This window comes from Saccopteryx bilineata, chromosome 4 (genome assembly GCF_036850765.1).
Source record: "Saccopteryx bilineata isolate mSacBil1 chromosome 4, mSacBil1_pri_phased_curated, whole genome shotgun sequence".
In the NCBI taxonomy this organism is placed as follows: domain Eukaryota; kingdom Metazoa; phylum Chordata; class Mammalia; order Chiroptera; family Emballonuridae; genus Saccopteryx; species Saccopteryx bilineata.
The window spans coordinates 225,020,740-225,047,808 of record NC_089493.1 but is presented as its reverse complement, the minus strand read 5'-3'; the positions used below and the strand labels follow the sequence as shown (position 1 = coordinate 225,047,808).

Here is a 27,069-nt window from a genome sequence, read left to right as displayed (position 1 = left end):
TTTACAAATCCCTTTACCTTTTCTGATCCCATCCCCTCATCCCTCTTTCCTCTGAACACTATTCCTCTGGTCCCTATGATCCCTCCTTTGCCTCTATTTCGTTCCTCAGTTCACTTTGTTCATTAGATTCCATATATAAGTGAGATCATATGATATTTGTCTTTCTCTGCCTGGCTTATTTCACTTAGCATAATAGTCTCCAGGTCCATCCATGCCATCACAAAAGGAAAGATGTCCTTTTTCACAGCTGCATAATATTCCATTGTGTATATGTACCACAGCTTTTTAATCCACTCGTCCTCTGGCAGACACTTGGGCAGTTTCCAGATCTTGGCTATTGTAAACTATGTTGCGATCAACATGGGGGTGCATTTCTTCTTTTGAATCAGTGATTTGGTGTTCTTAGGATAGATTCCTAAAAGTTAGCTGGGTCAAAAGGTAGTTCCATTTTTAATTTTTTGAGGAAACCCCATACGGTTCTGCACAGTGGCTGCACCAGTCTGCATTCCCACCAGCAGTGCAGGAGGGTTCCCTTTTCTCCACACCCTCTCCAGCACTTATTGTGTGTTGTTTTGTTAATGAGCGCCATTCTGACAGGTAAGAGGTGGTATCTCATTGTGTTTTTAATTTGCATTTCTCTAATGATTAGTGATGTTGAACATTTTTCTATATGCCTATTGGCCATCGGTATGTCCTCTTTGGAGAAGTGTCTGTTCAGTTCTTTCTCCCATTTTTTTTTTTTACAGGGACAGAGAGAGAGAGTCAGATAGAGAGATAGATAGGGACAGACAGACAGGAACGGAGAGAGATGAGAAGCATAAATCATCAGTTTCTCACTGCGACACCCTAGTTGTTCATTGATTGCTTTCTCATATGTGCCTTGACCGCGGACCTTCAGCAGACCGAGCAAACACCCCCCCCTGCTCAAGCCAGCGACCCTAAGTCCAAGCTGGTGAGCTCTTTTTGCTCAAGCCAGATGAGCCCATGCTCAAGCTGGCGACCTCGGGGTCTCGAACCTGGGTCCCTCTGCATCCCAGTCTGACGCTCCATCCACTGCGCCACTGCCCAGTCAGGCGTTTCTCCCATTTTTTAATTGGATTGTTTAGCTTCCTGGTGTTGAGTTTTAGTTTAGTTCTTTATAAATTTTTGTTATTAACCACATATCAGTCATATTGGTGAATATGTTTTCCCATTGTGTGGGTTGTCTTTTTATTTTTTTCATATTGTCTTTTGCTGTGCAGAAGCTTTTTAGCTTGATATAGTTCATATATACTAATATTAACTAAATACTTTGTAACAATGTGCACAAAACTGGGTAGACAAAAAAGGAAAAAGTAATCTTTCTAGAGTATTACAATACTGAAGGTAGTAATGATAGGTGGTTCGGTCTCCTTTAAAGAAACCATTAGCCTTCAATTTCAGAGCTGATGCCAACAGTGTTTCATCTGACTTTCCAAAGAGGCAGTTGCTCAGAAAAGATATATTTTGCTCACTTTGTTAAAGATGGAGCTGCCCACGTGGATTGCCATTGCCTAGGTGGTGATATTGTCTTCATGCTTGGGAAGAGGTGTGGTTATGCTAATATGTATTGGGGGAGGGCTTTCATGCCAAAAGGTCTTAAAAGGAGGAGCTAGGAGACCACGTTCTTGTAGGGAGGAGCAGCACAGGCTGGAGCAGGGCAGGGAAGCCACGTGGAGGAAGCAGCCCAAATGGTGGAATGGGGGAAGGAGAAGCCAGTTTGTGGAGGAAAAGAAAATGGGGAACAGAGGTGAATAAGGCTGGTGAGGTGGAAGCCTTTGAGTCTAGGAAACTCGGATGAGTCAGTAGCTTTGTGAGCGCTGAATGAGTGGGTTTTGGAGCCCAGTGTGTTTGTTTTTACTCGCTTGCTGAGTGCGAGCTAGGATTAAGGAAAAATGAACCACCAGTTTTCGGCTCTGTGCTTCAATACCATTGGTCCAAATCAAACCTGACCCTGCATTGGCCAGGCGGCTTTGATGGTGGCTGCAGATACTGGCTATATAGTGGCTGTGAAGATGACTATGCCAAATGACTAAAACTACTCCGTAAGTGCCACCAGCCTATGGTTCTGGTAGCTTAGAACACAGGTGAAGCTGTCATTCCGTAGCAGATACACACCAGCTCTGGAGCACCCTTCCTTTGTCTGGAGGCTCATTGAGGATCAGACTCAGAGTGACAAAGCTTTGCTCCAAGTCTTGAAGTGTGTTCCGCCTCATCCCTGTGCAGTATCTTCCCATGAAGAGACTCAGAGTGCCACAGACCAATCTCTAGTACAATATTTCTCAACCTTTAAAACTATATACCCCCCTAAATACCTTAAGGATCTCTTCCTCAGACAAGTTTCTGGCAGCCCCGTCTAGAGGACTGTCCTCTGTGAAAAGCGTTCTTCTGAAAATCCCTGCCCGCCAAGAATTGTCTTCCTGCTCCTCACATTCATATATGAAAACAGGAAAACATTGTCCTTTTACTTATATAAATTTGAGGTAGAGAATATGCTTTTTCAAATTACAGTTCTCTTTCCATTATTATTATGGTATTACTCCCAGGATGGGAATGCGTTCACTAAATAGAGAATCGTAGCTTCAGGAGAATAAAGAAACAGGGAGAGACTGATTTAGCAAGGTTGGTGGAGAAATCCGTAGGCTTACAGTAGGAAGATGTAAGGTCTTAGCTGTGGCCATGTGGGTTACCGTTGGATTCGGGCAGTCGGTAAAGGAACTGTGGAGCCAGAAAATGGTGGGCCATTCCGTTTATTAAAGTCTCCTAACGGTGGACGAGCAAACAGGCAGGGAAGACCGTGGCCCTCTCACACAGGGCTTCCAAAGCCCCAGCATATTCTCCGGACTCTTCCAGACTCATAGGCCTCCACCAGCCTCAGCAGGGCTTTGCCAAACAGGCCGGCCGAAATCTCATTGCACTCCTGCACACGCGCGCGCTCTCTCTTCCTCCCTCCCTCCCTCTCTTCTCTCCTCTCTCTCTCTCCACTCCTGCAAAAACTTGCTGGGGGAAGAAACCCTTCTCTAGCACACAATATAAACAATCGCCGCCCCCTAGGGCAGGGGTGGTAGGCCATCCGCAATTTGCCATCTGCAGCCTGAGGCCAAGCACTGGCAGCCTTCCATAGACTATGTACACCCAGGGCAGCTGCCCCCACACAATGCAAAATACAAGTGAGCAAACTTAAATCGTGTTTACCCAACAGAAGGCCTGGAGTCCCTGAGGCTTTGTGAAGATGCTGGAGTCTAAATCCAGGGATATCCCAGACCTACTTGTTGAGCATAGGAAACTCTAATGCAGTGATTTTCAACCTCTTTCATGTCATGGCACATAAACTAATTGCTAAAATTCTGCAACATACCAAAAAATATATTTTTTGCAAATGTGACAAAAAAATATAGGTATAATTTTGATTCAATCACACTAGATGGCTATTGTGTTGGCTGTTGTCACTTTTTATTTGACAATCTAAGGGAAAAGAGGTCAGTGCTCCTGACTAAATAGTCAGGTATTGCATGTTTTTAAAATTCTTGCCCAGTATAGAAAATAAATGAGACATCGCATTTCCAGATAATTCTCCTACCTGTGTTTAAGGACAAGTGGATTATGTCTTGGCAAAACGAGCAGTCTCGGTTTTGCTTTGTCCCTCCTTGTTACTGTCTTCATGTACCAAATATGAGTCAGCCTGTGGTCGTCTCGATTACGTATAAGAAATTAAGTGGTGATAATTGCACAACTCTGTGAATATAATTTTAAAAACCCACTGAATTTTATACTTTAAAATTGTGAATTTTATGGTATATGAATTATATCTCAATTAAAAAGAAATTGAATAGAATGGTTTGGCCTTTATATCTGTATTACAACCAGCTATTAGAGAAATTTTAAAACAATTATGCAAATGTCATGCCATATACTTTCAATAATATGGTAGGAAATTTCTCTTTATAAAGTGTTTTCAATGTGGATTATTTGATGATATAAGTTATTCTGATTTTAGGTTAACTCTGTGGCCATTGCTGAAGGACTCATAGAAGACCAGTTTGATGTCACTCTCAAGATGAGCACCTACCTGGTGGCCTTCATTATTTCAGATTTTAAGTCTATCAGCAAGATGACCAAGAGCGGAGTCAAGGTGAACCTGTGATTGTCGCATAGGGTGGCCAACTTGTCCTGGTCTGCATGGGACTGTCCTGGTTTTAAAACTGCAAGTCCACCTCCTGGGAACCCCCTCAGTCACAGGCAGACCAGGGCTGGTGACCCTGCTGTCACAGATGCTCGTATTTATAGTGAGGGTCTAATAACAAAGACATGTGGAGAAGCGTCTAACCTTGGCCTTGCACCCTCTCTTTGGAACTTGTTTATGCTTCTTTACAATGTATAAGTGGACACGATCCCACACTGGTTTCTAAGGTTGTTTCTGGCTATAATTTTCTGCAATTGGAAACAAATGCCACCTACTTTCTGAGCAGGGGATTTCTGGCCCTGGATAAGAGGTGTGAGATAGAGCGGTCTGCTTGGAGCAGGGGGTCCCCAAACTCTTTACACAGGGGGCCAGTTCACTGTCCCTCAGACCGTTGGAGGGCCGGACTATAAAAAAAAACTATGAACAATCCTATGCACACTGCACATATCTTATTTTAAAGTAAAAAAACAAAACGGGAACAAATATAATATTTAAAATAAAGAACAAGTAAATTTAAATCAACAAACTGACCAGTATTTCAATGGGAACTATGGGCCTGCTTTTGGCTAATGAGATGGTCAATGTGCTCCTCTCACTGACCACCAATGAAAGAGGTGCCCCTTCCGGAAGTGCAGTGGGGACAGATAAACGGCCTCAGGGGCTGCATGCAGCTGCAGGCCCATAGTTTGGGGACCCCTGGTTTGGAGTATTCAGTGGCTGTATGGAGAGCCTTTGGGTCAGGGAATACCACTGAGATACTGGAGAGAAAAATCTTGTTCCAAGGAGCTCCATTGTGGAGCGAACAGCCTGTACAACTGTGTGCTCTGGCTTTGAACGCGAGGAAGTGTCTGGCAAGGAGCTACAGTACACTTCACTTTGAGATACTTCATTTATTTTCACTGGTTTTCACCGAGGCCTGAATCCTGAGGGTTTCTCTGCTAATTGCCTTTTGTTCTATAGGGCTGAGGCTTCTTATCCTTGTGGTGCTATCAGCTCCTTACCTGGGGATTTGGAGGTGATGCCTGCGACTTGACTATAGGGAGCAATCTAAACGCAGCAGTGAAACTAGCCACAAGCACACCCACTCATTGATTTCCCCTTTCTGTGATTCCTTTATGAATGAGTCTCTTTATGATGTCTCTTCCATACTGTGATATTGTGATTGATAAGGAATACATGTTTGGGCTTCCTCCTGATTCTGGCATGCAGCTCCCAACACCCTTCAAGTTGCTGAAGCAAAGGGAGTGATAAAGGTGCCTCTTGTTTTGTTGATGAGGTGACCTTTGGAAAGCTTCAGCAGTCTGAGGATGGGGCCTAGTTGCCAGGAATCAAGCAGGTGATTGGAGGGCTGGAACTTGCAGTACCAATCCCTGACTTCTGCTGGAGATTGAGTCGAGTCCCATCACCAATAGCTGATGATTTAACCAACCGTGCCTGAGTCTGTGCCTCCGTGAAAACCCAAAGGACAGGCTCAGAGAGCTCCCAGGTGGGTGAACAGGTGGAGATGCTGGGCCGTGGCGTGCTAGGAGAGGGCACCAGAGGGCTGCACCTTCTTCCCATGCTGGTCCTACGAATCTGTCCCATGTTCGTGAGTCCTATCCTTTTATAGTGAGCTGGTGATCTAGTAAGTGAACTTCTGGGGTTGTGAACCACTCCAGCAAATTACTCAAACCCCAGGAAGGGGTGTTGAAATCTCTCATTTATATCTGCTTGTTCAGAAGCACAGGTGACAGTCTGAACTTGGGAATGGCATTTGAAGTAGCGAAGGGAGCAGTCTTTAGGATGAAACCTTATCCTGTGGAATCGGCCCCTTTCTCAGTTGCATAGTGTAGGATTGAGTTAGACTGCAGGGCGCCCAGCTGGTGTTGGAGAAGGGCTTGGTGATGAGGGGAAACTCCCCCGCAGCACACCACCACCGGGGCCAGAACTCCGTTACATACTCATATTTTTAGTCCTTTTATTTCTTTAAACATATTAAACATACATTTTATATTCTATGTTTAGTAACTGTTGTGGCTAAGGTCTTTGAGTGTCTGTCTGTTGTGTGGTTTTGGTTTCTGCTGGCTCTTGCTCAGTGTCTTGTGTATACAGGCAGTACCCAGGTTCTGAATGAGGCTGATTCTGTAGGTTCTTAAGTTGAATTGGTATGTAAGATGGACTATTGTAGGTACTGTTAAGCCTAATCCGGAGGAACTCGAAACATTGAAGACACGAACAAAATCTGTCGATTACACACCAAAGCTTTATTGTCTAGCTTGGCCAAGCGGCGGCAACTCCGACAGAAATCTGAGGGAGAGCGTGCTGGCCCTTTGTTCTACCTAGTTTTTATAGTTTTGCAAGCGGGAAGTATAGAAACAAAAATTGCAATTAAGTGCCCTTTACCACTATTGATTATAGTCATATGCCCTTTAACATGATAGGACCATGTTCAATTTTCAAGCCATACATCATTTTGGAGAAAACAAAATTTATAAGTCAACACAATGGTAGAAAGATGTCTCTTTACATATTAAGAGACATTCCTATATTTTTTAGTGTTTATCCGCCATCTCACTGTCCAGAGTCACACACATTAACTATATGCATTCATATGGGAGAGGTAGTTTCCGTGGGGACAAATGCCCGCAAATGGCTCATTGCTATAAGAAAAGGTTTATTTTGGCTTTTCTCTTCCTGCACCTGGCTAGCCACTCACCCCTTTCCCCACAGGTGTGGTGGAATGTCTGGGAATCCATGTTTTCCTTCCCTTTGCATTTACAATACAATGCCAAGGGCCATCCTGGTTATGCCAATCACACGTACAGAGATTATTCACAAAATCTCTCTGCACACCTTAACCCAAATTAATAAAATGTTCTTTAAGCCTCTTAAAATATTGATTCTTTAGCTTTTGTTACTTTACAACACCTGCAGGTGAGGTGGCGCAGTGGCTTCTCATGGCTCCTCAGGTACCTTTACCTATTAAATGCAACTTAGACACATTTGTCTTAACATTAGTATTTATTTTACCTTTCCGTGCATAGGAATACTAAAATGTTTTTAAACCTACGGAAACTATCTCATTCATAAGCTGGGGACTTCTTGTACTGGAATTATGTCTGTGAACTGGTATCACCTGAGTTGAGAGTGGGTTCTTCCAGAGAGAATTGGCATTTGCTCTTGTCAGGTGACTGGAAGCATTTAGCAGCCCAGATACCACTTTAAATCAAATTACTGACTTTGGGTTCTGGACCGCCTGGTTATTGCAATTCCAACTGCTAAATAGCATGAAGGTTAGCTTTTAGTTACAAATTCTCTGAGGAGGTCTTCCATTCTTCCCTATGTAGTACCTGAGTTTGAAAAGCACATTTTTTAATGCAGTCTTCTTGCAGAAGGGGGGGTGTCGGGCCAGGGGCCACCACCGTGGCCATGCAGGTCCCCATTGAATTCAGGGAGGTGGTAAAGGAACAGTGGAGCCAGAAAATGATGGGCCATTCCTTTATTAGAGTCTCATAATGGCAGTCGAGCAATCAGGAAGGGAAATCTGTTTCCCTTTCTCTCAGGGCTCCTAAGCCCCGACTTGGTCTCTGGTTGGACAACACCAACTCCCAGGTCCTCCAACAGCCTTAGCAGGGCTCAGCCAAATAGGCCTGGCTGAAATCTCTGGGCTCCCAAGGCCCTCAGCTCTCCCTCTCCCCACTGTCCCCCTCCCCACTCTCTCCTCTCCCCACTCTCCCCCTCTCCCCCTCTCCCCACTCTCCCCCTCTTCATTCTCCCCCTCCTCACTCTCCCCTTCCCCACTCTCCTCTCCCTATACTCCCCCTCCCCACTCTCCCCCTCTTCACTCTCCCCACTCTCCCCCTCTTCACTCTCCCCCTCCTCACTTTCCCCTTCCCCACTCTCCTCTCCCCACTCTCCCCTTCCCCACTCTCCTCTTCCTACTCTCCCCCTCCTCACTCTCCCCCTCTTCACTCTCCCCCTCCTCACTCTCCCCTTCCCCACTCTCCTCTCCCTATTCTCCCCCTCCACACTCTCCCCCTCTTCACTCTCCCCCTCCTCACTCTCCCCTTCCCCACTCTCCCCTTCCCCACTTCCCCTTCCCCACTCTCCTCTCCCCACTCTCCCCTTCCCCACTCTCCTCTTCCTACTCTCCCCCTCCTCACTCTCCCCTTCCCCACTCTCCCCTTCCCCACTCTCCTCTCCCCACTCTCCCGTTCCCCACTCTCCTCTCCCCACTCTCCCCTTCCCCACTCTCCCCTTCCCCACTCTCCTCTTCCCCACTCTCCTCTCCCCCTCCTCACTCTCCCCTTCCCCACTCTCCCCTTCCCCACTCTCCTCTCCCCACTCTCCCCTTCCTCACTCTCCTCTTCCCCACTCTCCTCTTCCCCACTCTCCTCTTCCCCACTCTCCCCTTCCACACTCTCCTCTCCCCACTCTCCTCTCCCCACTCTCCCCCTCCTCACTCTCCCCCTCCTCACTCTCCCCTTCCCCACTCTCCTCTCCCCACTCTCCCCTTCCCCACTCTCCTCTCCCCACTCTCCCCTTCCCCACTCTCCTCTCCCCACTCTCCCCTTCCCCACTCTCCTCTCCCCACTCTCCCCTTCCCCACTCTCCTCTCCCCACTTTCCCCTTCCCCACTCACCTCTCCCCACTCTCCTCTCCCCACTCTCCCCTTCCCTACTCTCCCCTTCCCCACTCTCCCCTTCCCCACTCACCTCTCCCCACTCTCCCCTTCCCCACTCTCCCCTCTCCCCACTCTCCCCTTCCCCACTCTCCCCTTCCCCACTCTCCCCTTCCCCACTCTCCTCTCCCCACTCTCCCCCTCCTCACTCTCCTCTCCCCACTCTCCCCTTCCCCACTCTCCCCTTCCCCTCTCCCCACTCTCCCCTTCCCCACTCTCCCCTTCCCCACTCTCCCCTTCCCCACTCTCCCCTTCCCCACTCACCTCTCCCCACTCTCCCCTTCCCCACTCTCCCTTCTCCCCACTCTCCCCCTCCTCACTCTCCTCTCCCCACTCTCCCCTTCCCCACTCTCCCCTTCCCCACTCTCCCCTTCCCCACTCTCCCCTTCCCCACTCACCTCTCCCCACTCTCCCCTTCCCCACTCTCCCTTCTCCCCACTCTCCCCCTCCTCACTCTCCTCTCCCCACTCTCCCCTTCCCCACTCTCCTCTCCCCACTCTCCCCTTCCCCACTCTCCTCGTCCCCACTCTCCCCTCTCCCCACTCTCCCCCTCCTCACTCTCCTCTCCCCACTCTCCCCTTTCCCACTCACCTCTCCCCACTCTCCCCTTCCCCACTCTCCCCTTCCCCACTCTCCCCTTCCCCACTCTCCTCTCTCCACTCTCCTCTCCCTACTCTCCCCTCTCCCCATTCTCCCCCGCCCCACTCTCTCCTCCCCACTGTTCCTTCCCCTCTTCTTCCCCTCTTGCAAAACAGATTGGGGGGAAAAACCCTCTCCAGCAAACAATAACAATCTCCCCTCACCACTGAGGCAGGTAATCCACAATTTGCAGTCTGCCACCTTGAGGGCAGCAACCAAAGCCTTTCACAGACTGCATACACAGGGCAGCGCCCAATGCAACAATTAGGTAAAATATAGGTGAGCAAACCTGTTACAAACCTCTTTGCCCATCAGGGTGGTTATTTCTGGTTCCCATACTATAATGGCAGGGTCCATTGGGGCCCAGCCTTTGGCCTAGGTGCCTGTCCTATTACACTGCCTGTCGTAAGCAGGCTTTGCACTTTGTCCCCTATCCCTTAGTCTTTCAATGCCATGAAAAAACCAAAGCTCCAGTCTAAGTGTATTGGGCTAGTGTCCTCAGGGCAAAGGCTGGCTGCATTGTTCTACTCACTTCTGAGCATCCTACTATGTCACTTCATTTCTGCCTCTAAACTGCCTTTATCATTATCTCATGAAAATGTTTAAAGAGGACATTTTTGTATACGTTATCCAGCATTTGTAGTTGTTTTCAGAGGGGGAGTTGATCAGGAACAGTCAATATTAATACAAGAACTACATCGTCCAGTTGCCTTCTTTAATATTGGCCACCACGTGTTCCACACAATGCAGCTGTTACATCGGTCTTTGCAGCTGTGCAGAGAAGCCTCCGCGGCCTCTGAATAACTTTCTTGTGCTTTTCTCTTCAGGTTTCCGTGTATGCTGTGCCAGACAAGATCAATCAGGCAGATTATGCACTGGATGCTGCAGTGACTCTTCTAGAATTTTATGAGGATTATTTTAGCATTCCATATCCCTTACCCAAACAAGGTAGAGATTTTGCACAGATATTACAAATTGTGGCACTTGATGACCCCGGCCCTAGATTCTGCTCCCCTGATTAGCATCCCCATGGTTCTTGCACCAGCCCCTCGTCTTTGAAACCCTGGCAGGTGTCAACCATTGGGTTGATCCTACTCACTACTGATCTGTTCAATAAACATCTGCTGATAATAAAAGCAGATCTTGATACAGTTCTTGAGGCACATGGCATGGAAATCATTTTACCTTTGGACTTCAAAGAGAAAACCAACTATATTTGTGGGCAGACAGCAAAGGACAGATGGTGCATTTTTTTTCATTATTGACACATACTTGATAGGAACAGAGAAGATATTCAAATATACTTTTTTAATTACACATGTCAAACCAGTAGTCATGGCCACCATCACAGCTGCCTGGCTCATGCAGGTTCGCATTGGATTCGGACAGATGGTAATGAAACAACAGAGAGCCAAGAACTGGTGGGCCATCACCTTTAATCCTAGCTTGCACCCGGCAGGCAAGTAAAAACACACACTGGGCTCCAAAACCCACTCATTCAGTGCTCACAAAACTATGGACTTATCCGAGTTTCCTAGAATCAAAGGTTTCTAACTCACCAGACTTATTCACCTCTGTTCTCCATCTCCTTCCTTCTCTCTGCACAAACTCTGCACAAACTAGCTTCTCCGTCAGCACTCCACCATCTTGGCTGCTTCTCCTGGCCTCCTCCACATGGCCTTTCCCTCCTCTCCTTTCTCTGCTCTCTCCTCTAATGCTAATCTCAGGAACTGAGAGAGAGCAAGCACCCGGTCTGCCTCACTTTATAGTGTAGAAACCAAAACCTTTAATCCAGTATACAAACAAGGGAGTCTCTGACACAGTCACTTATCTGAGGCATAATGGGATTCCTCATGAGAGTGCACCACCCCACATCAAAAAGGGTGGGAAAGGCTTAGTCCCCAAACCAAGCCCCAGGCTACAAGGATCCTGCCTGCCCACAGCCTGACCCCAACACACATTAATATAATCACGTCTATCCCAAGCAAGAAGGGCAATTAATATTATCACCTGGGCGACGGGCTTCCATGTGGGCAGCACCATCTTTAACAAAGCGAGCATAATACAGTGTGTCTGTCAAGTCATGGTGCACTTTTGACCGGTCACAGGAAAGCAAAAGACGATATAAATGTGAAATCTGCACCAAATAAAAGGAAAACTCTCCCAGTTTCATACCTATTTAGTGCAGTTCGATGTGGGCTCACGCACAGATTTTTTAGGGCTCCTTAGGTAGCTATCCCGTATAGCCTCTACAGACTCATCACTGACTGATGGCCTACCAGGACAGGGTTTCCCCACCAAACTGTCGGTTTCCTTCAACTGCTTATCCCACCGAATAATGTTATTCCTATGTGGTGGCGCTTCGTTATAAACGTGCCAATATTCATGTTGTGCTTCAGTCATGGATTTGAATTTAGCGAGCCACAGAACACACTGAACTTTCCTCTGTACCGTCCACATCTCGACTGGCATGGCCGTGGGCTGCTCCTCTGTATACACGGTGTTACGTCATCATCTGTGCATGCGCAAATGCTGCCACATCATCCTCCAGAAACTGGGAGGGTTTTCCTTTTATTTGGTGCAGATTTCACATTTCTGTCGTCTTTTGTTGCTTTCCTGTGACCGGTCAAAAGTGCACCATGACTTTATGGACACACTGTATATTTTATCTGCCCAACAACACAGAAGAAAATCTGCTTTTTCTTATAAGACTCGTTAAAACTATTTTGCGTTTGAGGTTTTTAAGTGTGTGAGGGTCTTGGGTATTCAAAGTAGAGTGGATTATTGAGGCAGTTGTTAAAATGATTCAATCCTTAACTCATCAGAATGTTATAAATGGAGTCAGAGGCCTGAGACCCAAGTCTGGCTTGGTTACACAGTAGTAAAGTGACGCTGAATGAGTGAGTCACCAAGCACCTTTTCTCCATTGTAGAAGGTTCTTCCAGTCTACAATTCCATGACTGCATGGGCAGCTAAGATTTTCTTTGATTACTAAATCTATCCATTCTGAAAGTATGTTTGGGCAATGTGTAGTTTAGAGATTGGTTAATTTATTTTAATTGTTTCTTTCCCAAGATCTTGCTGCTATTCCTGACTTTCAGTCTGGTGCTATGGAAAACTGGGGACTGACAACATATAGGGAATCTTCTCTATTGTTTGATGCTGAAAAGTCTTCTGCATCAAGTAAGCTTGGTATCACGATGACCGTGTCCCACGAACTCGCACACCAGGTATAAAAGCTCAGTCACTCTTCTTAAAAAGCATAAACTGCATTTGTATTGCTTTTATGGGACATACAAGGCTATTCACATGTTGCATTGATAATTTCTACTGTCTTCTTTTCTATAGGAAAAATGATTTCTTTAAAGCATTAGGTACCATGTTTTATAATTCATATTAAAAGGTTTTTCTTTTATTTTGATAAAATATTATATAAAATATTAACATTCATGTAACTGACATTACATGTATAAAATATACTTCCTTCGGAAAGCCTCATGTTTACGGCTTTATAGTCATCCAGTCTCCATAGAAATGTGTGAATAATCTGAGCGATGGTTTCCTTGCAGTGGTTCGGGAACCTGGTCACTATGGAATGGTGGAATGATCTTTGGCTAAATGAGGGATTTGCCAAGTTTATGGAGTTCGTGTCTGTCCGTGAGACTCATCCAGAACTGAAAGTTGTAAGAAGTATTTACTTATTTATTTACTTTGTACATTTTAGGTTAAAGTTCAGTGTTTCTGGAAAATATTTACTGAATTTTGATTACAGAATTCATAGACTAATAACTTCTTTGGGGATTTAGATGTGAATCATGTTCCCAAAATGTTAGTGAACTTTAAAGATATATATTACAAAGGCTTATTTCCAAACAAAATTGTGAATCTATGATTGTTGTAAAATTCATTAAATTTTTTCCTTCCTTAATATCAAAGAAATACAAATAATGATAGCTTGTTTGTTCTATATCATTTCTCCAACCATCAGATCGCTCACTGAAGAGGTATTAGGTACAAACTGCTATTATTTCAGTAGACTTCTATTTGCTAAATCAAATGAATTATGCTTAAGGTAATTGCATTTGATTGTATATGAACCTAGATGCATAGGTTACAGATTTAATGCTTTGGAACCTCTATAGATTTACTTTAGAAGTCATGTGTTTAACTTGTGAAAATCCCATGCAGTCAAATTTAAAAGAAACTATGTAAACATTATGTAAGAAAAAGTCCTTTACTCTTCTATAATTTCATTTGTTCATACTCATTTTCTATTTTCATCTACCTGTACACAATTTATATATAGTTATAATTGTATATATAATTATTATATTATAATAGATCATAAATATTTTTCTATGTTCCCACATAATCTTTAAAAATGATTATGTCAGTGTATTATTCTATTGGTTAATAGGCCTTAATAAATCAGGTTATAGTTGGAATTTGTCCTTCATTAATTTTCTCTTTCACTACATTGTTTTAAAGCTAAATTTCTTTGCTTTAAAATAGTATAAATGATGATTGGAAATGTTGAAATGACTGTACATTTTAGTTTCTTGTTTTGTTGCTGTTTGGCTATAGGCATAATAATTTTGTTTTAAGTTCATATGAAATTTTCTTTATTCTAAAGTGATAAGTAAACATTTAAGATGAAAGAAATATAGAATGTTTATCGAAAATCAGTTTCTTGGATGTTCTTTAGGAGATAGTAATTCTGTTTTATTTTGTCAATTCTATAAATATGGAATATATTGAACTAGAATTTTGAAGTATAAACCTGTTGTCCCAGATAAAACTTTCCTTCTTTGTTTTTCATCTACATATCAATTATAAGTGATGTTGTCTTTTTTTTTTGTCTCAATAGGAAGATTATTTCTTTGAAAAGTGTTTTAATGCAATGGAGGTAGATGCATTGAATTCCTCACACCCCGTATCCACACCTGTGGAGAATCCTGCTCAGATTCGGGAGATGTTTGATGATGTTTCTTATGACAAGGTAAAATGGATTATAAGGGTACAGTTTGGACACTAAAACTTACAAATACTGGGGTGGAGAGGTTATAGGTAGGGTTATGGGTTGACTCTGTCTCCATAGGGAGCATGCCAGACTGAATACCTTCTATTCTGACCTGTGGTGGCTGGAGTTCACTCTTTTAGGTCAAACTTGCAAGGTGTCTCGTAACCCTAGATAAAATTTTGGTACATTTTTCATTTATTCTGTTGTAAGCTGAAAATTCATGGCCTACCAAAACTCTGCCATTTATTTCGTAGTTAACAAATAGGCCTTGATTGAACATTCACTTTGTATAAGGAAAAATTCCTGTCCTTGTACAGCTTAACTTCCAGTGCCATTAGGAATGGTTTGCATTGTTGAACTGCAAAGTATTGTCCTGCACAATGTGTTTAATAACAGAATTGAAAATTGTTGCCAACATTTAATGATTGGGAGATTTTACAGAGAAATCCAGATTTCTGACTTCTCTTGGGGAAAGGGGGGAGGCTTCTGGTCACAGTGGGCCTGTGTTTCCTTGACAACATAGGCTGGAGCTAAGTAATGGCTCCTTTAAGAGATCAAGTTTCTGCTTTTCCACTTCCCCTTCCAATGTCAACCATTTCTATTGTCTTCGCATTGAGGCATAGAATGTGTCATTTACCATTGTGCTTGGCTATTGTTTTATTTGCAGCAAACAGAAAAGTATTTCTTACTTGGGTGTTTTTGTAATAGTACTGGAGAGAACAGATATAAACAAACACATAGATCAATGGAGAAGAATAGAGAGTACAGAAATAAATATACACATAGATAGTCAATTTACGATAAAGGAGCCAAGAATATACAATTAGGAAATGGCAACAAATGGTGCTGGGAACACTGGACCCCTATCTTAAAACATTCACAAAAATTAACTAAAAATGGATTAAAGACTTAAATGTAAGACTAGAAACTGTAAAAATCCTTAAAGAAAAATATAGGGGAAAACTGCTTGACATGGGTCTTGGCAATGGGTTTTTGTACATGATAGCAAAAGTACAGGCAGCGAAGGAAAAACAAACAAGTGGGACTACAGTAAACTAAAAAGCTTCTGCAGAGCAAAAGAAACACAATGAAGAGACCACAGATGGCCTGGGAAAAATTATTTGCATATCACATATCTAATAAAGGGTTTATATCCAAAATATGTAAAGGATTCATACAACTTAACAAAATTAATCTGATTACAAAATGGGCACAGAAACTAAATAGAAATTTTACAGAGATGTACAGATGGCTAACAGGTACATTAATCCATTAATCATCAGGGAAATACAAATCAGAAACCACAGAGAGGTATCATCTCATACCCCTTGTAATGGCTACTATGAAAAAGACAAGAAATAATGTGTTGGCAAGGATGTGGAGAAAAGGGACCCCTGTGCACTGTTGGTGGGAGTGTTGATTGGTGCAGCCACTACGGAAAACAGTGTAGAGGTCCCTCAAAAAAATTAAAAATGGAACTATCCTATGCTCAGTAATTTTACTTTTATATATTTATCCAAAGAAAATGAAAACACTGACTGAAAGATTTATGCACTCCCATGTTCGCTACAGCATTACTTGCAATAGCCATGATATGGACACAACCTAAACGTCCATTGATGGATGAATGAATAAAGTGTGTGTGTGTGATCTCTCTCTCTCTCCCTCTCTGTCTTCCTCTCTTTTCCTTTCTCCCTCTCCCTCTCCCTCTCCCTCTCTCTCTCTCTCTCTCTCTCTTTCTCTCTCTCTCTCTCTCTCTCTCTCACACACACACACACACTGGAATATTATTCAGCCATTAAAAAAATCTTGCCATTTGTGACAACATGGATGGACTTTGAGGTCTTTATGGTAAGCAAAGCAAGAGAATGACAAATATATTATCTTACTTATATGTGCAGTCTTTTAAAAAAACAAAATCGAAAAACAAGTTCATAGGGAACAGATTGGTGGTTGCCAGAGGGAGGGGATGGGAGGTGGGCAGAATGGATGAAGGGGGTCAGAAGGTACAAACCTCTGATTATAAAAATAGTCACAGGCCAGTGGATGGAGCACAGCCCTAGCGCACTGAGGGCCCCTATTCAACCACCGAGGTCACCGGTTTGAGCCCCAGTTAGAGCATATATGAGAAGCAGTCAGTGGCACAACTAAAGTGGAATGAGTTGATGCTTCTCTCTCCTCTCGAAAAAAGTCATGGGATATAATATACAACATGGTGACTGTAGTTAATAACATAATGCATATTTGAAAGTTGCCAAGAATAGATCCTAACAGTCTTCATCACACAAACATTTTTTTAACTATAGCAATGAAATGTTGAGTAGATTTACTATGATTATTTTGTATGTACAGGAAATTCCCAGGTTATGAGACCAGTTCTGTAGGATTGCTCCTAAGTTGAATTTGTGTATGTATTGGAACAGGTGCATTTATCTATTAAATGCAACTTAGACAGATGTTTGTCTTAACATAGTATATTCTGTATTTTTACCTTTCTGTGCATATAAATACTTCAACATTTTCAACTACAGCCTTAAACTATTTTGGATGATGCAGAAGATGATGGACTTGTTGGAGAGGATGGCTGATGTTCGAGTCAGCATTTGATTCTGCTGCTGGAGTCAGCTTTTTTTTTTGGTATTTTTCTGAAGTGAGAAGCAGGGAGGCAGAGAGACAGACTCCTGCATGCACCCAACCAAGAACCACCCCACAAGCCCACTAGGGGGCGATGCTCTGCCCATCTGGGGCCATTGTGCTGTTGCAACCAGAGACATTTTAGTGCCTGAGGTGAGGCTATGGTGCCATCCTCTCACCCAGACTAACTCGCTCCAGTGGAGCCATGGATGAGGGAGGGGAAAAGAAAGAGAGAAGGGAGAAGGGGAAGGGTAGAGAAGCAGATGGGCACTTCTCCTGTGTGCCCTGGCCAGGAATCAAACCCAGGACATCCACATGCTGATCCAGTGCTCTACCACTGATCAAACTGGCCAGGGTTGGAGTCCTCTTCTTGAAAGAGGCATCAAGGGAGGTTTGTACAGAGCTTTTCTTTTTCTCATAAATGTTCAGTTCCATCTCGGGCTTTGGTAACTGTGTTGTAAACTTTGGTGAACCTCTCTATGTCAGGATCTTGCTCCACTAACTGCCATTCTTGCTTCAGTGAGATGAAAGGCATCAGCTCTTTTGTAGAAAACTTTTTTGGTTCTGGAGTTTCTAGGACCCTGTTTTCTTCCCTAAATGCTATCATCTGCTGCTCTGGTTCCATAAGGTCTTCATTGGTTAGTTCTTTGCCATGGGAGTCCAATAACTATGATATCATTTTTACTGATGTCCAACTGCAGCTGATTACCAATAGCCCTTATGGTGCTCCGTTCATAAGTATGAGTTGTATGTAAGTCCATGTTTGTAACTTAGGGACTTACTATATACAAATATTGAATTATGTTGTACACCTGAAACTCATAAAATGCTATGTCAGTTATATCTCAATAAAATAAAGAAGTATTAGTCCTGTTGGCAGGGATATGCACTTTAAACATTCAGGGATCCAGGCTTTGCCCATCTTGTGACCCCACCATCCCCTAGAGCCAAAGAGAGAGGAAGACTACCCCTACCTTGAAGGAACCTAAAAAATTCTTTCAAAAACGGTGACTTTTTTTTTTTGTATTTTTCTGAAGTGAGAAGTGGGGAGGCAAAGAGACAGACTCCTGCATGCGCCCGACTGGGATCCACCCAGCATGCCCACTAGGGGGCGATGCTCTGCCTGTCTGGGGAGTTGCTCTGTTGCAACTGGAGCCATTCTAGCGCCTGAGGTGGAGACCATGGAGCCATTCTCAGTGCCTGGGCCACCTTTGCTCCAATGGAGCCTTGGCTGTGGGAGGGGAAGAGAGGGACAGAGGGAAAAGGGAGGGGAAGGGTGGAGAAACAGATGGGTGCTTCTCCTGTGTGCCCTGGCTGGGAATTGAACCCGGGACTTCCACACACTGGGCCAATGCTCTGTCACTGAACCAGCTGGCCAGGGAAAAAGGTGACTTTTAAAAGACATATTTCATAATAAAGTGATGGTTGATTATTAGATTGAGGCCAAAGTATACCTAATGCTTATTTGTGTTGTCTTTCCAGGGAGCTTGTATTCTGAATATGCTCAGGGATTATCTTGGTGCTGATGCATTTAAAAGTGGTATTGTACAATATCTCCAGAAGTATAGTTATAAAAACACACAAAATGAGGACCTGTGGAATAGTATGGCAAATGTAAGTATATTTTTGTGTGTCTTTACATTTGGGATTGACAGGCTTATCGTTTTAGGTTTTTGTTTTTTCTGTATTATATTAATCCCTCTAAGAAGAATCATGAGTGTTTTCCACAGAACTGAGAGTGATGTGTATATTTTTGGTTTTTAGATTTGCCCTTCAGATGGCCCACAAAGGATGGATGGCTTTTGCGCTAGGGGTCAACATTCATTTTCATCCTCAGTAAGTTTTTACATCTGTACGCATTACCCCTCTGCACATTCTGTAACACCATAGCCCTTGAAGGTTGGCTCTGCTCCAAGCTTCCCGAGTTCCTTGATTATATCACTCTCACTCTTGATAAGACTGCATTTAAACTATGCTAGACTGTGACAGCCTTTTACAATTTTTAAAAAATTATCTACACAAGGGAGTTGCCCAGCCTTCTTTGGTAACACATCTCACTGATACTGATTTCTTCAGCTTGACTCTCTGTAAAGCAGTAAATTTATGACAGGTTTCTGAAGGAGAGAAGGAGAGCAGGGCTTTACCAGGCAGGCAATGTCGATCATCTCTATAGCTCTCCATTTGTAAGGAAGCAAATAATGGCAGTGAGCATTCCTGAGCACTTACTACATGTCAGGAACGTGCTAAGCACTCATGTGTATGATCACCTTTACTCTTCACAGTAAAGCTATGAGTGGGGCACTCCTACCCCTATTTTTACAGGTGGGAATATGCAATCCAACGGCATATTGTTAGTATATAAATTGCAGAGCCGGGAGTTGAATCTAGATATAACTCATGTTTTTAACTAACAAGCTATAAAAAATTCATAACATCTGAATCACAAAACAATCTATGTTCTGTTTATCTGGACTTGTGAACTATTTTCAAAGGCAGCTGTGGATTAGTCTGGAGATTTAACAGAATTTTTTATTTTTTATTTTTCTGAAGTGAGAAGCAGGGGAGAGGCAAACTCCCGCATGTGCCCGACCAGGTTTGACCCAGCATGCCCACCAGGGGGCGTTGCTCCGCTGCAATCAGAGCCATTCTAGCGCCTGAGGCGGTTGCCACAGAGCCATTCTCTGCGCCCGGGCCAACTTTGCTCCAAGGGAGCCCTGGCTGCGGGAGGGGAAGAAAAAGACAGAGAGAAAGGGGGTTGGTGGAGAAGCAGATGGGCGCTTCTCCTGTGTGCCCTGGCCGGGAATTGAACCCAGGACTTCCACACACTAGGTGGATGCTCTACCGCTGAGCCAACCAGCCAGGGCCAGAATTTTATCCATCATATTTTTATTTTATTGGAATTTTTGTTTTTAGAAATGGCTTTATTCAGTAGTTTGTAGATTTGTTCAGTAGCATATTTTATTCTTTTTACTAGCTTTTAAATATTTCTTAAAAGCTTTTTTTAGTATCAAAGACTGTATCCTCTTTAGAGGTCATGATTGCCTGTCAGGTGTGGGCCATCTGGGTATTATCACTTTGGAAGTACAGGCTCTTGAATGAACACTTTTGCCCCCCTTGCCTGTCTGAGAGCCAGCATAATTATGTAAATGTTGAACATCTGGCCACTTTTCCTTTGCAACTTTCATTTTATCACATGCCCACTTTGTGCCCAGTGCCAAGCCCAAGGTATGCCCAGTAGAATGAGATATAGTCTCTGTTCTCAAGGCACCATGTGTTAAAAAAGAGAATAGAAAGTGAACAGTCCATGCTTTAATGGACAGCCTGCTGTGGTTGGAGACAGTAGGGGGGGTCAGGGGCTGGGGAGCAGAGGACAGGATGAGGAAGAGCTTTACAGAGGTGGTGGTCACTGTTGCGGCTCTGTGCGCTCAAGTCTGGGTTCCGTCTTAGCGCTGGGTTTAAGGGGGTCATGCACCTGTCTTCTTCTGTATAAAACAGCACTGGAAACAGGAAGGCCTTGATGTGAGAGCCATGATGAACACCTGGACACTGCAGAAGGGCTTCCCCCTGATAACCGTCACAGTGAGGGGGAGGAACGTACATATGAAGCAAGAGCACTATATGAAAGGGACAGACGACTCCCCAGAAACTGGGTAAGGCTCATTGAGAAAAACTCGTTTTGTTGCCTCGGTAACATCAGCCTTGTAGGACAAAACCTTATTTTTGAAATAGTGCCCTTACCTTTATTGCTACAATATTTCAATCAAATTGACATATCCTAGGAAATTAACTTACATATCATCATCTCCCCAAGAGGCTGAGGTGGCTCTAAGTTCCAGGGGTCCCCAAACTTTTTACACAGGGGGCCAGTTCACTGTTCCTCAGACCGTTGGAGGGCCGCCACATACAGTGCTCCTCTCACTGACCACCAATGAAAGAGGTGCCCCTTCCCTTCCGGAGGTACGGCATGGGGCCAAATAAATGGCCTCAGGGGGCCTCATGCGGCCCACGGGCTGTAGTTTGGGGATGCCTGCACCTTGGTTCATCTCAGTAAAGCTGATGATATATGATTATTTTGGCATTCTTATGTTTTGTAGTTTGCTGGATGCTGATTTCCAGTTATTGGCTTAAAATAAGCTCCGATCTAAGTAACCTTCACTAAATTACAATAGGCCTTGGAAATTATGATTTTTGGGAATTAATGAGATTCAGTTCTTTTGTCAATATGAGTTAGATCCTGTAACTTGTTTGTCAGCTTAACACTACAGAAGGACATCACTGGAAATGACACACTACAACCTGATTGACCCTAGGTGAACACTATATAAAAATTTTTTATTTCTAAAGAATTTTGGACTTGATGGAGAAGTCGCAAGAAGAGTGCAGAGAATTCCCATATATTGTTTACCAGCTATGTAACGGTTTACATTTGCTTTCTCTCTCTCTCTCTCTACACACACACACACACACACACACACACATCAGTTATATGTATTTGTTACATATATAATCTCTTTGATAATATATATATCAGAGTTCAATAAGATATGCTTTCTCTGTATCTGTTTTTTCTCTATATATATACTATATATTTTTTAACTGTTTGAAAGTGATTTGGAGACTTGATGCTTTTTTACCCAAAATACTTTAGTGTGGTATTTCCTAAAAAGTAAGAATATTCACTTATATAACCATAGCACAATTATCAAACTTATGAAATAAACTTGATACAATGCTATTATCTAATCTAAAACTTTATTCAGCCTGACCAGGCAGTGGCACAGTGGATAGAGCATCGGACTGGGTTGCAGAGGACCCAGGTTTGAAACCCCGAGGTCACCAGCTTGAGCGCTGGCTAATCCGGCTTGAGCACGGGGTCACTGGCTTGAACGTGGGATCATAGACATGACCCCATGGTCGCTGGCTTGAGCCCAAGGTTGCTGGCCTGAAGCCCAAGGAAGCTGGCTTGAGACCAGGTCACTGGCTTGAGCGAGGGTCACTTACTCTGCTACAGACCCCCGGTCAAGGCACATATGAGAAAGCAATCAATGAACAATTAAGGAGCTGCAGCAAAGAATTGATGCTTCTCATCTCTCTCCCTTCCTGTCTGTCTGTCTCTATCTGTTCCTCTCCCTGTTTCTGTTACAAAAAACAAAACAAAACTTTTTTCAGATTTTTCCAGTTGTCCTAATAATGTCTTTGTAGTAAAAGAAAAAAAATTTTTTTTTGGTTCAGGCAGGATTCAATATTAGGATCACATTGTATTAACTGTCACTTCTTTTTAGTCCTTTTTCTCTGAAACTGCTCCTCAGTCTTGTCTCTCCTGACCTTGATATTTTTTTAAGAGAATTGGCCGGTTATTTTATGAAATGTCTTCCAGTTTGTGTTTTATGCTGTTTCTTCAGATCAGATTCAGGTTATGCATCATTAGTAGGGATTCCTTAAGAGCGACGTGTTCTTAGTATGATAGCAGGCACATGATGTCAATTTGCGCCATTACTAGTGGTCGCAGTGTCGGCATTCGGCCCTCTGAGCTCCCAGCCGAGCTCGGGAAAGGCTGTCAGTGCTCACTGAGCCCAGGTTTCTCACTACCTGAGGAGCCTAAGATGGAGGAAGGGTGCCTGAAAAAGCAGGATGGGGTGTTCTGAGCTCTTGGCTAGAGCAGCTCTGGAGCCTTCTTCCTTTCTTAAACTAGCCCGTGCCTAGCACATGATAGGTGGTTTGGTACTGCTTGTTCGGTTGCATCAACAATGAGCAGCTCCCCTTCTTTCAGGTACCTGTGGCATGTTCCGTTGACGTACATCACCAGCAAATCGGACTGGGCCCAGAGATTTTTGCTGAAGACAAAAACAGGTAAGTTGTTGCGGAAGTGACTCGGTTAATGCAAGAAGGAACTATGGGAATGTGCAGGATTTAAATATCACCTTTCTTTTGCTGTTTATCTTGGTTAAAACTAAAAGGATCAGGTCACTCTTAATCTTCGGCAAATCTCAGGCTTTCATTTTCTAGTGAAGACTGGAGGTTTGAAAATACTGTCCAGTGGCAAAAAAAGGCCAGTATCTTGCCTGATAGATGAAAACTGCTGAGCTATGTAAAGCTAAGAATGAAGGGATTATTAGTGACAGTTCCCCACTACTTGGTTAACATCGCTGGCTATGTCGTACGCACGGCCTGAAGTGTGGCTGCGTTCTTCTCACAGACTGTAAATCTCATAAAATTGGTGTCTAAAACTAGTGTTGGCTTTGCCTATTGTGATGCTATTTTCTGGTTTCTAAAAGAAATGTGTTTAATATGAAACTCATTTCAGTATTAAAATTGTTTGGTATTAAACTTGCCTTTAGTTTCGTGGCCTAGTCTCTGATCGGGAAAACTTTCATCAGTCAAGAGTGAAAATGGAGCTCTGATTTATTTTATTTGCTCTAGATGTGCTCATCCTCCCAGAAGAGGTGGAATGGATCAAGTTTAATGTGGGAATGAATGGCTATTACATTGTGCATTATGAGGATGATGGATGGGAGTCTCTGACTGACCTTTTAAAAGGAACACACACAGCAATCAGCAGTAATGATCGGGCCAGTCTCATTAACAATGCATTTCAGCTTGTCAGGTAATACAGGCTCCTCAGAGTCTTGGTTTATTTCTGAAAGCAGCTGTTATCACTCAAATTCGTGATTTCCAAAGATGAAAATGATTGATTGCTAATAAGTGGAAGGGTGCTTTCCCCTAAGTTCTTCTCACAGCCCAAGGTTGCTTTTAGCCTTATGGTTAACCTCCTGTCTGTGTCTGCTAAGTAAGGTAAAGGAAAGAACTGTATTTTAATCTTTTCCGTTAGCAGCTATGATCACATGGAAGCAAAGTGTAGAGAATAAGGAGACCACCCCGGAGAAGCCCCTGGCCCAGTTGGAAGCCTTGCCCCTTCTCTGGCGGCTCTGGCGGGTCGGGGGTCTCCCGCCAGGCCTTTACACATATTGTTCTTTCGCAGAGTGAGTGGCCCAGGCCTAAGCTGCTCACTACATCTTTTGGATTAAAAGAGGGTTTCCCCCTACGCCAACCTCGCAGCCCCAAAAGGATCCCTGAATGTCACAGCAGCTTTATGGAATACTGCTCATAAAATGCTGCCCAAACAAATAACCTTGAGGGTAACTTTTACTTTCATTTTTTGCCCTGTGACAATGGTTTTTAAGGAAATGGTCCACAACTCAAAAACTTATACTTCCTTAGTGTTTTGGCAGAACAGGTGTCCTAAGGGGAATCACCCAGGTTGAAAGGAATAATTTTTTTTTTTTTTAAGTGAGAGGTAGGGAAGCAGAGAGATAGACTCCCACACGTGCCTGACCGGGATCCACCCAGCTAGCCTGCTGGGGGCAATGCTCTGCCCTTCTGGGATCGCTGATCAGCAACCAAGCCATTTTTTTTAGTGCCTGAGGTGGAGGGGAGCCATTCTCAGTGTCTGGGGCCAACTCACTCGAACCATTTGAGCCATGGCTGCAAGAGGGGAAGAGAGAGACAGACAGAGAGCAAGAAGGGGAGGAGGAGGGATGGAGAAGCAGATGGTCACTTCTGTGTGCCCTGACTGGGAATGAAACCCCAGGACATCCACACACTGGGCTGATGCTCTACCACTGAACAAACTGGCCAGAGCCAAAAGGAATAATCTATAATTTTCCTCATATCCATGCCCCTCTGCTCTAAGTGTCAAGTTCTTCCTTTTCTGGGCCTCTGAGGTGACAAAAAGCAATGGGTGAATAAAGAAAGGCATTGCTTAGCTAGTTGTTTCTGCATGCCTAAAAATACCCCCTCTATAGCATACTGCTTAAATGTTAGAGGGCTTGTGTTTATATGAGCAGATACTTCACCACGGAGGCTTTTAACCTCAACACTCCATAATGAAGGGTGTATATCTATATTCAGTTTCTTTCTGGAATGGAGAATAGGATGTGCTGACTCCAGAAACTCATACAGTTGACTGAGTACCAGTCTTTCTGACTAGGCTTTCTGAAGGATCTTTGATCAAAATCCCCATCTTACCCTGGAAGTTCCAGACACAATCCGAGGTCTCATAGGGGGATACTGACACGCTTCCACTATGTCTTAACACAAGTTAGCCCTAGCTCTGTTGTTATTTGAGAAACTTCATACCAAATGTTGTGTGATATCTCACGGAAAGATACTAATATAAAGATCGTTGTTTATCAGGGGCATTAATAACCGATTGATATTTTTTGCTGGACAAATAGGTATTTGTTAAAATATCTTTTTAACAAATATCTAAAATAACATAAGATATTTGTTAAAATATTTTTTGAAACAAAAAGTTGATTTCCTTTTAAACTGCTAACTGTGGTGTCTCCTGACCAGCATTGGAAAGCTACCGATTGAAAAAGCCTTGGACTTAACCCTCTACTTGAAACATGAAACTGAAATTATGCCCGTGTTCCAAGTTTTGAATGAGCTGATACCTATGTATAAGTTAATGGAGAAAAGAGATATGAATGAAGTAGAAACTCAATTCAAGGTAAAAGCCTGAAATAAATTGAGTAGTTATATACATGGTTTGCTTGTTTGGCTATGGAAGAGTTCTTACCATTTTGTGTGTGTATGGTTATGTGTTTGTGTGTGTGTGTGTCTTGGTATATATATTAAAAAAAAGTAAATCAAAATTAAGTCAGTATTTGGATTGGCTAGCAAAGATATTGGGCTTATTTTAGCACTGAACACAGACATGGCACTATGAGAGGTCGCTGGCTTGAGCCCAAGGTCGCTGGCCTGAGCAAGGGGTCACTCGCTCTGCTGTAGCCCCGATCAAGGCACATATGAGAAAGCAATCAATGAACAACAACTAAGGTGCCACAACAAAGAATTGATGCTTCTCATCTCTCTCCCTTCCTGTCTGTCCCTATCTGTCCCTCTCTCTCTGTTACACACACACAAATATACATCTATTCCCCATTACCTGAGTGTGTACTGGGTCATGTAAAACACGAGAGGACCTGGGGCAGCCCTGGTAACACTGTGGCTCTCCCTCAGGCCTTTCTTATCAGGCTGTTGAGGGACCTGATTGACAAGCAGACTTGGAACGACGAGGGCTCCATCTCAGAGCGAATGTTGCGGAGCCAGTTGCTGCTCCTTGCCTGTGTGCGCAAGTATCAGCCCTGTGTGCAGAGGGCAGAAGGCTACTTCAGAGACTGGAGGGAAGCCGATGAAAACCTGAGGTCAGTCCTTCACAAACAACCAGTCTGTTCATGGAAGGGGTGGGGTACCTTTTCTCTTATCATCAGTGCTAAATGTTGGGAGTAAAACCAATCCCTGCTAAACCAATGACAGATGAATCTCCCCTGCCTCCCTTTTTAGGAGAATAAATTACTTTTTAAAATTTATCTATATCTTTTAACTTGAGGTAATCCTAGGAGGGAACTTCTACTTCTATATGTAGAAGTCAGATATCTGGAGAGTTAGAATTGGATTAGAATAATTCCCACTTTGTGCAGCCAAGGATACTAAACCTTATCAGAACTGAGACAGCTGCCCTGGACAGGGATACAGTAGCTCCTTGGTGTCCAGTGTCCCTGACAGGGGTGCATAGTAGTTGCTGATGCTGTATAAGTAAAGTAGGATCTTCCTGTTTTTGTAAATTTAATTCTTGCTATATAGAGATATTTTGGGGGCTTAATCCCCTCTGGGAAATATTAAGCCAGTGGAATAAATCTTTCCCTTTAAAGAAGTGCTTCTAAACGGTGGTCCTCTTGGACTTCTGACGTTTGTTCAGGGACTACATCTGGAGCCTAGGTTGAACCTGTTTTGACTTGGAATGTGACCACCTAGTGAGTCACCCAGCATCATTAAAGTGTGTTAGATACATATGTATTTATAAAAGTAGCATTTCACAGTACATTTCTGAGAAGGATACTCACAACTAAT

The 27,069-nt window shown here is 43.6% G+C and overlaps 1 protein-coding gene across 1 annotated transcript in view; it reads left to right on the top strand.

The window, feature by feature from the left end:
- Positions 1 to 27,069, top strand: part of ERAP1 (endoplasmic reticulum aminopeptidase 1) — a 47,854-nt gene that overhangs the window by 9,885 nt on the left and 10,900 nt on the right. Inside the window, exons 4-15 of the mRNA XM_066273878.1 lie at positions 4,016 to 4,150; positions 10,328 to 10,448; positions 12,576 to 12,730; positions 13,070 to 13,183; positions 14,368 to 14,499; positions 18,637 to 18,768; positions 18,919 to 18,990; positions 20,650 to 20,804; positions 22,925 to 23,004; positions 23,575 to 23,758; positions 25,510 to 25,666; positions 26,179 to 26,363. Coding sequence (XP_066129975.1) covers positions 4,016 to 4,150; positions 10,328 to 10,448; positions 12,576 to 12,730; positions 13,070 to 13,183; positions 14,368 to 14,499; positions 18,637 to 18,768; positions 18,919 to 18,990; positions 20,650 to 20,804; positions 22,925 to 23,004; positions 23,575 to 23,758; positions 25,510 to 25,666; positions 26,179 to 26,363 — 1,622 coding nt within the window. The remainder of the gene's footprint in view (positions 1 to 4,015; positions 4,151 to 10,327; positions 10,449 to 12,575; positions 12,731 to 13,069; positions 13,184 to 14,367; positions 14,500 to 18,636; positions 18,769 to 18,918; positions 18,991 to 20,649; positions 20,805 to 22,924; positions 23,005 to 23,574; positions 23,759 to 25,509; positions 25,667 to 26,178; positions 26,364 to 27,069) is intronic.